This window comes from Cyprinodon tularosa, unplaced genomic scaffold, assembly GCF_016077235.1.
Source record: "Cyprinodon tularosa strain WSP-4 unplaced genomic scaffold, ASM1607723v1 ctg467, whole genome shotgun sequence".
NCBI lineage: Eukaryota > Metazoa > Chordata > Actinopteri > Cyprinodontiformes > Cyprinodontidae > Cyprinodon > Cyprinodon tularosa.
In genome coordinates this window covers 796,414-813,193 of record NW_024039193.1, presented here as the reverse complement: position 1 = coordinate 813,193, position 16,780 = coordinate 796,414, and the positions used below count along the sequence as shown (strand labels likewise).

The 16,780-nt window shown below is 40.3% G+C and overlaps 1 protein-coding gene across 1 annotated transcript; it reads right to left on the bottom strand.

Moving 5' to 3' along the window:
* Positions 1-6,417: 6,417 nt before the first annotated feature.
* On the bottom strand, positions 6,418-16,565 carry LOC119794072 (trace amine-associated receptor 13c-like). Its single transcript, XM_038301419.1, has 3 exons — positions 16,500-16,565; positions 8,685-8,857; positions 6,418-8,522 (listed from the first exon to the last, which is right to left on the bottom strand). Exons 1-3 carry the CDS (start codon positions 16,563-16,565, stop codon positions 7,700-7,702), a joined length of 1,062 nt encoding a protein of 353 aa, XP_038157347.1. The 3' UTR covers positions 6,418-7,699.
* Between the last annotated feature and the right edge of the window lie 215 nt (positions 16,566-16,780).

Genomic DNA, 16,780 nt, shown 5'->3' with positions numbered 1-16,780 from the left:
AACTCTTTGACACACCTTTAAGGTATTGATCCACTCAAATGCCACTCCTATTTTGTTCTTCTATGATGACCTCATTAGGGTGTTAAGCCTGGTCAGAAAAAGTGTCCAACTTTGAACAATTATTTTAGGCCATAATAAAATATTTGGTGTTGCAGTAAATATTTAAGACAATGAAAATTGATTTTATGATTATTCAAAACAAATACATACAAAAAATGTATAGATAAAAAAACAAAAAACAAAAAAAAACCCTCAAAGGGCATATTTTTGTATACATGTGGGGCATGTAATGGAATATGAACATTGACTCTAAAAAAACACTGCATCAATACAACCCTGTGTCATAGGCTGTGCTCAATATCTTTTTGAGCACATTCTCAAGGGGGGAGCCTCTTATGACATCCTTGAATTTTTGGGGTCTGTCATATAGTAGGTACAGAATGTATGCAGTCTCTTTTTCTCTTTCTTTCATTGCAACCATCTGCTAAAATCTATTAAAATTCATTTTATTTCTCATTCATGTACAATCAGCACACCATCCTTAAAGAAAAAAACATAAATGTAGAAATTTTTGCAAATTTATAAAGAAACAAAAACTATTACATTGTCATAAGTATTCAGGCCCTTTGCTCAGTATTGAGTAGAAGCACCCTTTTGAGCTAGTACAGCCATGAATCTTCTTGGGAATGATGCAACGATGTTTTCACACCTGGATTTGGGAATCCTCTGTCGTTCTTCCTTGCAGATCCTCTCCAATTCTGTCAGGCTGCATGGTGAGTAATGGTGGACAGCCATTTTCAGGTCTCTCCAGAGATCTTCAACTAGGTTTAGGTCAGGGCTCAGGTTGGGTCAGTCAAAGCCACTTCTTAGTTATTTTAGCTGTGTGCTTTGGGTCATCGTCTTGTTGGAAGGTGAACCTTCTGCCCATTCTGAGGTTTTGAGCACTCAGGAAGAGGTTTTCTTCCAGGATATCTCTGTACTTGGCAGCATTCATCTTTCTTTCAATTGCAACCAGTCGCCCTGTCCCTGCAGCTAAAACACCCCCATAGCATGATGATGCCACCACCATATTTCACTGTTAGGATTGTATTGGGCAGGTGATTAACAGTGCCCAGTTTTCTCAACTCATACTGCTTAAAATTAATGCAAAAAGGTAAATCTTGGTCATATTAGACCACAAAATTTATGCAGACTTTTTTTATGTTGCACTGAGGAGAGGTTTACGTAAGGCTAAATAAAGCCCTGACTGAAGGAGGGCTGCAGTTGACTTTGTGGAACTTTCACCCATCTCCTTACTGCATCTCTGGACCGCAGTCACCAAGATCTTTGAGTCATTCTTTACCTCTCTCAACAAGGCTGTTCTCCCAAGATTGCTCAGTTTTGGCTGGATGGCCATTACCATTTAAAGATTATAATTAAACACAGATGGACTCCAATGAAAGAGCAGAACCATCTTAAGGATGATCAGAAGAAATTGGAAGCTTGTGAGTTAGATATGTGTCACAGCAAAGGGTCTGAATACTTATGATGATTTGTTTTCGGCTTTTCTTTTTTTAATAAATTTGTAAACTGTTTGACTTTTCTGCTTATTTCTTTAAAGATGGGGTGCTGAGTGTACATTAATGAGAAATAAAATGAACTTATACAGAAATTATAGATTTTGGACCAGATTCTGAAAAAGAAGCTGATTATTCTTTCCCTTCATCTGGATGGGATTAAATTAATGTCAGTCAATGATGCTCAGAAACTAGTACATGCCTTTGTTACTTCAAGGCTGCACAACTGTAATTGTTTACTACCAGGAAGTCCACAAACTGTGGTTAAAAGCCTTCAGCTGATCCAAAATGCTGCAGCCAGAGTTCTGATGAAAATGAAAAAGAGATATCATATCTCTCCTATCCTGGCTTCTCTTCATTGGCTTCCTGTTAAATCTAGAATGGAATTTAGAATCCTCCTTCTCACTTATAAAGCCTTAAATGGACAAGCCCCTTCGTATATCAGAGATGTTATTATTCCTTATGTCCATAACGAAGCACTTTGTTCTAAATCTGCAGGTTTACTAGTGGTTCCTAGAAGTAGAATGGGAGGCAGATCTTTTAGTTATCAGGCTCCTCTCCTGTGGAACCAACTACCAGTTTTAGTCCGTGAGGCAGAAAGTCTGTCTTATTTTAAGGCAAGGCTTAAACCTTTCCTTTTTCGTAAAACCTATAGTTAGAGTGGTTTAGGTTTACTGGAGCTTTCTCTATAGTTATACTGCTATAAGACTGTTGGAGGACATACGGACACCTTTTCATCCATCTCTAATGTGGAGTAGTAGAGAACTGAGACACACGGTGTGAGAAATAACACATTTACTTTTATGTCTGCAGACAGGGAGATAAAACTTCCAGTATAACTGTCAGTGAGGCTCTGCTGGGGTGGTTTTTCACCCCTGCATATATAGAACCTTTTTACCTGAACATTGGCTAATCCCAAGAAAAACAACTTCAGTCCATCAAGGACATACATCTTTCACTAGCCAGATGAAACATTTCACAGCAGCTGTCTTCATTTCCTGCCATGAGGGAGGCTAAGGAAAGGTACAACCACATATTCTCCTCTCTCCTGGCCTTCCCTTCAACCCTCGTATGGAGAGCCTGGTCCACACACTCCAATCACAGGCTCTAACTTTTCATTATTTTTATTTCACAATTCCCCCCTTTTGTTCCTTATCGGAACAAAAACAAAGATAGAGTAAATAAAAGTTGTAACATAACTGCAAAAAGACATGAGAGATCAGGAGGACATAATTGCTTCCATTTCTATCCATCATTGTTCAGTAGTTTAAGACAGAAGCTTCATTAAGCCTTATCACTGGAAATTATGCTTTTTTCCCCCTAAATTAACACATTCATTCAGCTCTATACATGTAAAATTTTTCGTTGCCACCTTACTAGAAAATAGAAGTTTCTTTGGATCTGCCTTTATAAGAGCGTAGACAGCATCTCATTCGATTTTTGACTCTGCGAGGTGGTGTTTTTTAATGCGAATGAGAGCGGGCAGGCAATAATCCATGCATCATGTGTGGATAAGAACTACTTCGATTGCGCAGACAACAAGATAGCGCGGGGTGTTTTGAGGAGGTTGCTTGTGAAACCTTTGCAGCGTGTCTGTACAAAGCGATGCTTTGTTCAATGAGCGTTCCAGGCGACTGGTTGTCAGAGAGCTGATTGGATCAGTCCGATAAGTTTCGAGTTACTCTCACCTAGTTACCACTCAAAGCTGTGCATCCTGTGAAACGGCAGAGGTTGAACCCTCGAGTAAAAAATGAAAATATGGGACTAATTTTACAGCAGAATATACTAAAGTATATGCAAGTCTAGTGAAGGTAAGGAACAGTGGCGGATCTAGACCAAATGTACCAGGGGGCCAGGAGGGGGGCAGCATGTTTTCATGGGGGCACAGAAAAGCATGAAATAAAAAAACAGGGCAAGAGATTCAAATATATTAAGAGAGCTGTATGAAGTGAAATTTCTTTTTAATTAGGTTTAATAGAAATTCAATTTCTTGTGAGGTCAATATACATTTATTATTTAGGAATTTTACATATTGTTGACTTAACTTAAGTTAAAACTACTGTTTTCTATAAAACTTGAATTAGAACTCAAGAAAAACTGTTAAATTCATCTGTAAAAATTAGAGCATTTTTTTTATTTGTTGAGGGAAAAAAAATTAGGAGATGAAAACTGGGATCCTATCTCAACCCCACTGAAGCTATCACCTTATTGTTTTTGAATAATTAGTCAAACATAATTTGTAAAGGAATGAAGTAGTTCCAAAGGACCTATCAGCAACCATGTCTGTTCCAGCGCAGATCATCATTAGAATTTCTGGCTCCCGTTGTAACAGAAATCTGAGGTGTATAAGGTGAAGAGGACAGGGGCCAGCACTGTGCCCTGGGGGGCTCCAGTGCTACTGACCACTGTTTCAGAGATGGTCTCTTTCAGCCTGACATACTGTGGCCTGTCTGTGAGGTAGCTGGAGATCCATGCCACCAGGCAGGGGTCGACTCCCATGCTATATATATCGAAACAACAGAGAAATGAAAACCAAAACTCTGAATTATCTTTAACATTACAGGCAAAATATATATATTCAATTCTAAGCCAACTCGGAATTCATGTGTATATTTATTGCCCTCTCAGGTAGGGGTGGTAAATATCTTTTTAATCAGATATTATTCGAAATTTCATATATTGTTTATGAACACATGCCCTACTAGCTGTGTGTAAGAGCAATAAATTAAAGAGCGATTTGAGCTCAAATCATGGTTAAACAGATAATTCTGCACATACATGGAATAAATTCACCACAACTTCTGTTCAAAATATAAGTTTATTGACAAAAATCATTCAGCTCCAAGTCAAACATATTACATTTAAAAACTCTTGACTAAAACTAGTGAAACTAAACTAAACTACTATGTATAAAACGGAACAGGAAACATACAGTAGTTGAAAACCATATTGCAGTTTCAGATTAATTTTATGTTTGGGAAACTAAAGTTTATCTGGAAGAATTTGGAATGTGAGCTATTCACTAATTTAGAGCAATTTGAATGTTTTCAGACCAATTCACAATGCAAATCCTTGAGATGAATAAAATATTATTTGGGCAAATAGTGTTTTATTAAATGATTTGCTTAATCAGGAACCAGTAACCTTTAGTTAAATGATCCTTTACCCTTTTTGAAATAGCTAGCAGCGATTAGACATGAGGATTCCATTAAATTACTTTTGGTCATACTTGGTAATCAAAATATAATGAGCATATGAGAAAACACACAAACAATAATGTTATATAAGTGTTAAACCCTTAGTGAAATAAAGCTTGTCTAAGCTTCAACAAAAGCTGAAAACATATTACTGTAGCGTAGCATGCAGTCCATCCTGTTAGCTTTGTCTTTACCCATCTGTGAACACATGAAATGATCAAAATCATCAAAAGACATATTGTTTGTTCTGTCCCTAATTGTGCCAGACCTGTAAACCTCTGTCCACAACCGTTTGGAAGGCTTGAGTTTTCATCCAGCAGCTTAGCATGGCAGGCTCACAGCAAACAGGGTTTCTTTGTCTCAGTGCCTCACACCAAGGGGTCTTCAGAAGACGTTCTCCTCCAGTCTGGCTCTGTAATTTTTAAAACTCAAGATAATGTGTTGCAAAAAGTCTGTTTTGCAGCAGTTTGGTTCTGTAAAGTCAACCATCATGACTTATCCTTGATCATTCTGGAGATCTGGGCCTTTTCCCTGGATCTTTACGGTTGTGGCGTCTTTCGATGTGGACCCCAAGGCAGCTTCATAGGAAAGAAGAGAAAGAAATCCTGTGTGCTGTGGTTTTATCCTTCCCAGGTCTGTGGGGGGCCAAAGCAAATCACACCACTGGGAGGGGGTTTCTTAGGAGAGAAGAGAGGTCTCCAAGCTGTATATGAACCAAAACTGCATTCTCTTTTCAGGTTATCATTTTAAGACGGAACATGGAAACTGGTTCCCACTGCCAAAAATCACGATCATGGCACATGGCACAACAGGTGAGAGTAACTCTAGCATTCCTGAATATTGTTCTTAATTTCTGATCCTGATCTGTTTCTGCCTTTGGGACTCCCAAGTTTTTGCTTTGCTTTCTGCACTGTAAGTCTGTTTGTTCTGGACTGATTCCTGGATTCTGCCGGCTTACCGCACTTGGACCGTTCTTCTGACCTCGGCTTGGTACCTCCTCTGTTCTCTGATCTTATGGTCTGTGAACCTGGTTCTGCTTTGACTTTGGCTCTAGATCTTCCTTCATGGACAATGTTGCTCTTTGGCGTCAACAGGCGTCAACTCTGCTTTTCACAATGAACTCTTGGTGCGGCATCCGCCGAAAGCTGTGGACAAATCTGCCGTTTGGATTCAACTCCTTCCTCTGGATCGAACTGAACTCAAAACAAGAGGATCCAGAGATCCAACTGACCAACAGCTGCATTTTTTTATTGTTTAAATAAAAGCTTTATTTGAAATCATCCAGATCTGTCTGCTTGAATATTGGGTCCAAGGTTCTGAGTCTCTGACATTTGGATTATTATGCATGGACACTGCCAGCTTCACAGTATTGGGGAAGCTGCTTAGAAAATGTTGAGTTAAGCTGTGAATTATTCTACAAGAAATGAAGATTCATTACACTGAAGCTTTCCATCAGAAAAATGTAGCAAGCAAAGCTACAACAAAAAGACAAAAGTAGCTTAACTACATTACTTTTTTTTTTTTAAATCGGCTTACTTCATTTCAGGTCATTGCCATCTAGTGAGCAACGAAAATCACAAATTCAATTGTTTATTGAACTCTTCATCTTTCTCAGGAAAACTAATACATTTAATTCTCAAAGCTAACTTTACTATTCAGGTATGAATCAACAATTAATTTTAAGATCTTTGGATAATCATGTATCTTAAAACCACCGCAATATCAATACGTCTCAGACTAATTCAGGAACCGTCAGTGATTTACTCAATATTAGTCATTGCAAATTAGTCTTTAGTTCAAATCATATCTTTAATTGATGCCATTGCTTTTTGTTTTAATTAATTTAAAATGCTTAATGTATCCTGTGTATTTCATCTTGAAATCTATAGGCTTACAATGGAGCTGTCTGTGTTTAGCAGAACATTTCTTGGACCCATTTTTTATTTCTTTCATCAACACAAATATATATTTGAATTAGGTAAACATAACACCAGAATGATTGACAATTAGGAGGTACACTTATTTAGAAGATCCACCCGTAAATAAAAGATTGCCCTATAACTTTAAATAACACTAAATAGAAAACGAAACTGATGTCTTAGAAAACACAAAAAGACATCAGAATGTAACTGAAAACCCAACATGAAAACAGCCACATTTTACTAGACAGACAAAACATAATCAAATAAAATATACTTGCAATAAGTTATTGCAACTGTACATGAAACACTAACTACACTACCTTTCCTGTGATAGAAGACAGCAGAAGGGGGCTCTGTACTGTATTATTGAATTTGATCAGTTAAGTGACTTGAGATGACATGTGTTGTGATATGGCACTATATAAACAAACTGAATTGAATTGAGTGGCATACCATCAAGTCTTTCCCTCTTTCTCTTATTGGAGCTAATGCTGTTTCCTTTCTTTGGTTCCTTGACTGCAAAATCTTACTGTCCCCTTCTCCAATCGCTGTCTGTGAAAACTTGCCAGAGGCCTCATAAAGGAAGTGAAGCGGGTAGTTATCTTAACAATTTTATGCAAATGTGTGTGTGTATCTGTATTTTCAAAACAGACAAAAATGGTTTACCTAAAACATAAAACAGTGGGTGATTGTAAGTTTATTACTAGTTGTCATAATATTTCTGTCACTTTTGTAATTCTATCAGGGTCCTTACTGGGCCCCTATTAATCATAGGCCTTTAGAATCCTTCTCCTTTTTCACCATTTACACTGGCCCCTGAGTGCTGGTGTAATGTAAAGTATTTCTTTGATCAAAACTGTGTATTATTTCCCTTCTCCTTCACAATTCTGCTTGATTATTTATTTGTCCAACACCTAAAAATCTAACTAAAACACATGGAGATTGAGTTTTTGAAATAAAAGGAAAGAAACAATATAGGAAAAATATTGTTTACAGATTTGCTGGACACTGTACAGTATAGTGATTAGGGATGCAGTAAGTTTACATTAGAGGAACCTGACTTGAATATTTTAAGTGTAACAATAATTTTGATAGACTTTCTAAACCAAGGGTAGAATAATGCATAGATTAGTGGGTTAAGACAGGAATTGAAGTAAAACAATGACATAACATAAACACCTGTCAAAGTATGGAGCAAGCTGTCTAAACTCAATAGGGAGATGCAGAAATAAGGGCAAAGGCACGACAGAAACACAATTATCACAAGCCCAAGAGTCCTGGCTGCTTTTATTTCAGATTTCTTGGGAATTGCTTTTACTGAATACCTACTTGTGAGGACTGAAACTTGAGAGCGCATGATCTGAATCTGAGAAACAGCCACCACAAAGACTATGGCATAAAGAACTAATATGACAGTAATGGGAATAAGGAATGTTAAAAAAAGATCGATAATAAACCCTGTGATGCCAAAGTCAGCTGTACAGTCTCCAGCACAGGAACTAAATTTGTCCAAATTATCTAAGTTCTCCCTCAACATCACAGTGGAATAAATTACAGAACAAGTCCAACAGAGTGAAACTGAGACTCTAGCTCTTTTCAGAGTGACCTTAGTGGGATAATGCAGAGGATCACATATGGCTACATAACGGTCAATTGAAATAAGCACCATATTTCCCACTGAGGCAGAGACAATAATTAAATCTAAAATACCAAACAGAGCACACATGAGGTTGCCAAGATACCAGCAGCCGTCTACCATCATGAGTTGAAACAAGAAGAGAAAACCCACGAAGAAATCTGAGAAAGCCAGAGAGAGAAGAATCATGTTTGTGGAGGTGTGAAGCTGTCTGGAAAGATTAGAAACACAAACACATGTTGACCCTTTCACTTATTTAAACAATAATAGTTAAAATAAGTAATGCATTAAAAGTATGTTTAATTGACATCAATTTCCTTCTGCTACATCCTTCTTTTTTCATTATATCATTTAATTTTAAAATAGTGTTTACCTGAAGTGCAGAATTGCAATGATTACCAGCATGTTAAGACTCACAGTCAGAAGAGAAACAACAGATAGGAGAACAGAAAGAAGCAATATATGAGAGGAAGAATGCTTTGGTTTCCTGCAGGAGGTTTTGAGCAGCTGTGGGAAGCAGAGCTCTACTTCTTCCATCTCTAAGAGCTTTGATACCAAATTCTGGTTTGTATAAATTCTTAAACTCTTTGACACACCTTTAAGGTATTGATCCACTCAAATGCCACTCCTATTTTATTCTTCTATGATGACCTCATTAGGGTGTTAAGCCAGGTCAGAAAAAGTGTCCAACTTTGAACAACAATTATTTTAGGCCATAATAAAATATTGGGCATTGCAGTAAATATTTAAGACAATAAAAAAAGATTTTATGAGTATTTAAAAAAATATTCACATACAAAAAATAAAGCATAGATTAAAACAACAACAAAACAAAACAAAAAAACTCGAAGGGCATATTTTTGTATACATGTGGAGCAGTGACAGGTTCAGTAGATGTTCTGTCTTACATCTTAACATGAATTTTAACATGTAATGGAATATGAACATTGACTTAAAAAAAAACACTGCATCAATAAAACCCTGTGTCATAGGCTGTGCTCAATATCTTTTTGAGGACATTCTCAAGGGGGAGCCTCTTATGAAATCCTTTACATTTTCCACTCTTTGTTTTATTGCAGCCATCCGCTAAAATCAATTAAAGTTCAATTTATTTCTCTTTAATATACAATCAGCACACTATCTTGACAGGAAAAAAAACATAAATGTAGAAATTTTGGCAAATTTATGAAAAAAGAAAAACTGTAATATTACATTGTCATACGTATTCAGGCCCTTTGCTCAGTATTGAGTAGAAGCACCCTTTTGAGCAAGTACAGCCATGAATCTTCTTGGGAATGATGCATCAATGTTTTCACACCTGGATTTGGGAATCCTCAGCCGTTCTTCCTTGCAGATCCTCTCCAGTTCTGTCAGGCTGGATGGTTAGTAATGGTGGACAGCCATTTTCAGGTCTCTCCAGAGATCTTCAACTGGGTTTAGGTCAGGGCTCTGGTTGGGTCAGTCAAAAATGGCCACAGAGTTTTTCCAAAGCCACTCCTTAGTTATTTTAGCCGTGTGCTTTGGGTCATCGTCTTGTTGGAAGGTGAACCTTCAGCCTAGTCTGAGGTCGTTAGCACTCAGGAAGAGGTTTCCTTCCAGGATATCTCTGTACTTGGCAGCATTCATCTTTCTTTCAATTGCAACCAGTCGCCCTGTCCCTGCAGCTAAAAACACCCCCATAGCATAATGATGCCACCACCATATTTCACTGTTAGGATTGTATTGGGCAGGTGATTAACAGTGCCCGTTTTCTCAACAAATACTGCTTAAAATTAATGCAAAAAGGTAAATCTTGGTCACATAGACCACAAAATCTATTCAATTCAATTCAATTCAGTTTATTTATATAGCGCCAAATTCACAACACATGTCATCTCAAGGCACTTTACAGTTCAACCAGATCATACAGTCAAATTGATACAAAGTTTTCTATCTAAGGAAAACCAGTTGATTGCATTGACTCATTGACTCAAATACAATCCCCCACACTAAGCATGCTTGTAGCGACAGTGGAGAGGAAAAACTCCCTTTTAACAGGAAGAAACCTCCAGCAGAACCAGGCTCAGTGTGAGCGGCCATCTGCCGAGGCCGACTGGGGTTCAAGGAGACAGAAGCAGAGATACAAAAAGCAGCTGTAAAAGGCGGCCCCGTCCAGGAAACACACAGCCAGGCAGACGAGCTCCAAGGCAGCTCCCATGCCAGAGGACGAAGAGAGCACATCCACTCAGTCACGGTCAGAGAAACAGGACCACACTGGAAAACAGGCCGATCTCCAACATCTATTAACAAGGGTGTTGATAGAAGCAGCACAGCTGATGTTTTTTTCCAGGATGACGTCACAGCCAAACAGGAACAGATGAGGCAAAGCTACTCTGAGGAAAAGCAGAGAGAGCAGAAGGTTAGAGATTGAACTAACAGATTCTGCAGAATAGGAGAACAGAGAGAGAATGAAGCAGAATGATGAAATGGGGGTCCCTATGTCCTCCAAAAGTCTAAGCCTATAGCAGCATAACTATAGAGATAGCTCAGGATAACCTGAGCCACCCTAACTATAAGCTTTATCAAAAATGAAAGTTTTAAGCCTAGCCTTAAAAGTAGACAGGGTGTCTGCCTCACGGACTAAAACTGGTAGTTGGTTCCACAGGAGAGGAGCCTGATAACTAAAAGATCTGCCTCCCATTCTACTTTTAGAAATTCTAGGAACGATTAGTAAACCTGCAGATTGAGAGCGAAGTGCTCTGTTAGGAACATAAGGAACAATCAGATCTCTGATATAAGATGGAGCTTGGCCATTTAAGGCTTTATATGTGAGAAGGAGGATTTTAAATTCTATTCTTGATTTAACAGGAAGCCAATGAAGAGAAGCCAGGATAGGAGAGATATGATCTCTCTTTTTCATTTTCATTAGAACTCTGGCTGCAGCATTTTGGATCAGCTGAAGGCTTTTAACTACAGTTTGTGGACTTCCTGATAGTAAAGAATTACAATAGTCCAGCCTTGAAGTAACAAATGCATGGACTAGTTTCTCAGCATCACCCCTGGACAGGATATTTCTAATTTTTGCAATGTTCCTCAGATGAAAGAAGGATGAAGGAAGGAAATCTATGCAGGCTTTTTTATGTTGCACTGAGGAGAGCTTTACGTAAGGCCAAATAAAGCCCTGACTGAAGGAGGGCTGCAGTGATAGTTGACTTTGTGGAACTTTCAACCATCTCCCTACTGCATCTCTGGACCGCAGTCACCAAGATCTTTGGGTTATTCTTTACCTCTCTCAACAAGGCTGTTCTCCCAAGATTGCTCAGTTTGGCTGGATGGCCATTACCATTTAAAGATTATAATTAAACACAGATGGACTCCAATGAAAGAGCAGAACCATCTTAAGGATGATCAGAAAAAATTGGAAGCTTGTGAGTTAGATATGTGTCACAGCAAAGGGTATGAATACTTATGACGATTTGTTTTCAGCTTTTCTTTTTTAATAAATTTGTAAAATGTTTGACTTTTCTGTTCTTTTCTTTTAAAATGGGGTGCTGAGTGTACATTAATGAGAAATAAAATGAACTTATACAGAAATGATAGTTTTTGGACCAGAGTCTGAAAAAGAATCTGATTAGTCTGTCCCTTAATCTGGATGGGATTAAATTTATCTCAGTCAATTTTAAAGTATGTTAACTGTGGAATATTGCAAAAAATAGAACTATCCTGTCCAGCGGTGATGCTCAGCATCATGCATTTGTTACTTCAAGGCCACACCACTGTAATTGTTTACTACCAGGAAGTCCACAAACTGTAGTTAAAAGCCCTCAGCTGATCCAAAATGCTGCAGCCAGCTTTCTGGTGAAAATTAAAAAGAGAGATCATATCTCTATCCTAGCTTCTCTTCATTGGCTTCCTGTTAAATCTAGAATGGAATTAAAAATACTCCTTCTCACACATAAAGCCTGAAATGGCCCAGGTCCATCTTATATCAGATGTCTGATTGTTCCTTATGTCCCTAAAATAGCACTCTGCTCTCAATCTGCAGGTTTACTTGTGGTTCCTAGAATTTCTCAAAGTAAAATGGGATGCAGATCTTTTAGTTATCAGGCTCCTCTCCTGTGGAACCAACTACCAGATTTAGTCTGTGAGGCAGAAAGTCTGTCTTATTTTAAGCAGGCAAGGCTTAATGTTAGGAATCCAGTAGTGTGGGCTGTGTTTTTTGGTGTTCTGCTCTCCCCCCACCACCAGGTTACACCCTGTCCTTGTTGGTCCTCCTGCAAACCTGCGGCTGGCTGGCTCATCACTGAGGAGTATTTAAGCGGTGGACTGTCACTACCTCGACTCCAGGGTGTTTGCCAGTTTTGGGTACTCTAGCCAAGCTGAGTTTAGATGAGTCTAACTGAGTCTTTTGTTACTCTGAGTCTAAAGTTGTTTTTGTCTTTTGCCTTTCGGCAGGAAATCATCCTGCATATTGGATGTTTGGCCTTCTCCCCCTGGAAGGATTGTTTGAGTTTCACACTGAGCAGGGGATTAATCTCCATACGTCGCGTTCAAGTTCTCCTGGAAATCTAAGTGGCAGTCTGCTCCATTGCTCCTCAGGAACCAACCAAACCAAAACCTGTCCGCCCTCCAACAAGCCCCTCAATCTCTGGAAAAACCCACACCGACTGTATTCTGGGAAGAAACCTTTCTCCGCAAACGGGATTCCCGTTTATCTGTGTTTTTGCAAGACGTCGTTCAAAGTTCCCACAGACCCTGAACTAACCTCTGCGAACTTCCCTTCTCACTTCCAGTTCCGGTTCACCAGCTTACTGAGTTCCCCTGAATCCAACCCAACTGTACTCAATAAACCTGTTAAACTCCCCCCTTCTCTGAGTGTCAGCTGGCTAGTCCTCCCAGGTTCGAAGGAAACCCCAAGAAGTGCCAGGGTTTCCTTATGCAGTGTTTAATCCAGTTCAACCATGCCCCAACTAACTCTTCCTCTGGATTCAACTAAAATTTCTTAAGTCATTTCTCATCTAACTGACCAAGCCCTGGATTGGGCCGTGGTTAGATCTTCCTCATCCACTGATTATGGCTGCACCTTTGAGGAATTCATAACTGAATTCAAGCAGACTTTTAACCAGGATCCGGGCAAGAGACTTAACTCTTGTGAAATGCTGAAATTAAAACAGGGACAGAGGTCTGTATCTTATTTCGCCATTGATTTTCCCATAATCCCTGCTGCTTCGGGCTGGGATAAGACTGCCCTCATGTGTGTTTACACTAACGCACTCAATGACTCCATTAAGGATGAGCTAGCCACCGTGAATGAACCGGAGATTCTTGAGGAATTAATCAAACTGTCAATCAGTTTGGACAATCGGATCCTAGCTCGAAATAAGGAAAGAGGTACTAGAACTTCTCCTTTTAAACCTCAGTCTACAAACAATCTCTCTACTGAGTTTCCTACTAACCCTTCTCCACCTGAACCCATGCAGATTGGCAGCACTAGGTTAAGCCCTGAGCAGAAACAACACAGCATGCGGGCTAAGCTCTGCCTTTATTGTGGAGAAGCGGGACATTTTGTTGCTTCGTGTCCCCTTTTGATAAAAGCCAGGGTCCACCAGTAGAAATGAGGCTACTGCCGGACCAGAAGATTTCTTCCACTGCACCTTGTCTACTCTTGCCAGCATCTCTGTTAATTAATAATAAGTATTTCTCCCTATCGGCTCTCATAGACTCTGGTTGTGAACAAAACTTAATTGACTCTGCCTTTGCTCAGCAGATGGGTATTGAAATGATACCTCTGCAAAAACTCAAAAGAGGGTTCCTCTTTGAATTTTTGCTCTGGATGGCAGAAACCTGCACCGGATAACCCACCAGACACGCCCCATTCAGCTGACAATGTCTGGAAATCATATGGAACACATCTCCTTCTTCATCACCTCCTGGAACTGGATTCTTCTTTGTTGGAAAGAAGGATGGTTGTCTTATACCCTTTATAGACTACAGAGGTTTGAATCAAATTACTGTCAAGAACAAATATCCTTTGCCTCTTTTGTCGTCTGAGTTTGAACCTGTTCAAGGCGCCACTGTTTTTACTAAACTGGATCTCAGAATTCCTATCATCTTCTTCGAATAAGGGAAGGAGACGAATGGAAAACTGCCTTCAAAATTCCCATAGGACACTTCGAGTATCTAGTGATGCCTTTCACTCATGCTCTATCACTCACTTCTCTAACTTCTACTAAGGTCCCTTTTGTTTGGTCCCCTGAGGCAGCCTTAGTTTGTTTAAAGGACCTTTTTGCCAATGCTCCTGTGCTCATTCAGCCTGATCTCTCTAAACAGTTTGTGGTGGAAGTTGACACCTCTGATTCGGTTGTTGGAACCGTCCTCTCCCAGATATCTGACTCAGATGACAAATTACACCCTTGTGCCTATTCTCTCGCAGACTTTCCCCAGCAGAGAGAAATTATGACATTGGAGACCGTGAGCTATTAGCCATTAAGCTAGCTCTTGAGGAATGGAGACACTGGCTGGAATGTGCTACACACCCTGTTCAGGTTTTGACTGATCATAAAATCTTGTCATACATTCAATCCGCCAAGAGAATCAACTCTTGCCAATCGCGCTGGTCTCTATTTCTTTCCCGGTTTAACCTCTCCATTTCCTTTCACCCTGGCTCTCGGAATGTCAAACCGGATGCACTCTGTAGGCAGTTTGCCCCGGACGAATCTGAAGAATCTGCTGCTCCCATTCTGCCTCCCAGCTGTTCAGTTGTAGCAGTCACTTGGGAGATTGAGGACCTTGTCAAGCAGGCACAGCAGTCTGAGCCTGATCCTGGTACTGGACCCCCCAACAGAGTTTTTGTCCCCTCATCCATTCGTTCTCGGGTAATTAACTGGCTCCACACTTCCAAGTTCTCTGCCCATCCAGGTATCAGTCGTACTGTGGCTCTCATTAGTCGGCGTTTTTGATGACCCTCCTTACTAAAGGACGTTAAGGAGTTTGTGTTGGCCTGCCTGACCTGCACTCGTAAAAAGTCTTCACATCAGCCCCCTGTCGGTTTCCTTCAACCATTGCCCATTCCCAAGAGACCCTGGTCTAACATAACCTGACTCCGCCAGATGGATTTGCTCTACATATCCATCTGGAAACCTTCCGTTGAAGTAATTTTTGGAAGGGGCGAAAATACTGGTTAGCTGATTGGCCTATGTTGGTGATAGACGGGCCAAATAAACCAATCAGATCAACGAAGCATATGACGTACTAACAGAGCGACGACGAAGAGGAGCCAATTGATAGATCAAACTCTTGCCGAAACCAGTCGGGAAAAGAGCAAAAACATCTTTTCCTCTGAGAAAAGCCTCCAAAGCAGTGTTTTGCTCTTCTTTCAGTGAAGAAATACTCTGTAATTCTGATAAAACTTGCTCGATAGCCACGCTAACGCTAGTTTCATCGGCTGAAGCCGCCATGTTCTTTAGACTGAACTGTCGTGCTTCTCGTTGTGTCACACCTCAACCCGCCTCAAAGGCAACGCTGATTGGACATTCGTTTGGTGAACTGCTCCAAATGTTCTTTAACGGAGAGTAGCCAGACTGATCTGCGAGTGAAACCTTGAAAGCTCGCGAGATCAGGATGGTCTCATGAGGCTAGGTCTCACATAGCAATAGACTTCATCACTGGACTTCACACCTCTAAAGGTATGACCACTATCCTAACTATTATTGACTGTTTTTTCAAGGCGTGCCATCTTGTTTCTCTGAGGAAGCATCCCACAGCACTGCAAACAGCCCAACTCCTAGTGAAGCACTTTTTCATGGAATCCCTCAAGACATCATCTCTGATCGAGGTCCCCAAATCACATCACAGGTTTGGAAGGGTTTTTGTTCGGCCCTTGGGGCCAAAGTCTCACTCACTTCTGGCTATCATCCTCAGTCAAATGGTCAAGTCGAGCGCATGAACCAGGGGTTGGAGGCTAGCCTGAGATGCTTATTGGCTATCCAACCCCACCGATTGGAGTCAGTTTATCCCTTGGGTTGAGTATGCTCACAACACTCATGTCTCATCTGCCACAGGACTCTCCCCTTTTGAAGCCTCTCTGGGTTATCAGCCTCCCCTTTTTTCAGCTGAGGAGGCTGCCGTCGCTGTGCTCTCTGTTCAGTATAACATCCGAAGATGCAGAGCCATCTGGAGCAGGACCATGACGACCCTCGGGAGGTCTGACCGAGGAGAGGAGGGTCGCCCCTACGTTTATCCCGCGCCAGAAGGTCTGGCTCTCCACCCAGGACATCCCTCTCAAGGCTTTGTCAAAAAAAACTGTCACCATGCTTCATTGGTCTGTATGAGGTGGAAAGGACCATTGGGGCATCTGCTGTCCTTCTTCATCTCCCCTCCACTCTCCGGATTTACCCCACCTTCCACATTTCCCAGGTTAAGCCTGTTAGGTTTATTATTTATACATCATGTGCATTGTTATTCTGTTAGCCAGATTAGACAGAGTAGAAG

Bases quoted from the DNA above. Each gene is read 5' to 3' on its own strand.
- LOC119794072 (XM_038301419.1), bottom strand. From the start codon at position 16,565: ATGTCCTGGGTGGAGAGCCAGACCTTCTGGCGCGGGATAAACGTAGGG. The intron at 8,858-16,499 runs GTCAGACCTCCC...TTGGTATCAAAG, and splicing joins GGGCGACCCTCCTCTCCTCG to CTCTTAGAGATGGAAGAAGT. The intron at 8,523-8,684 runs GTAAACACTATT...TAATCTTTCCAG, and splicing joins ATTGCAATTCTGCACTTCAG to ACAGCTTCACACCTCCACAA.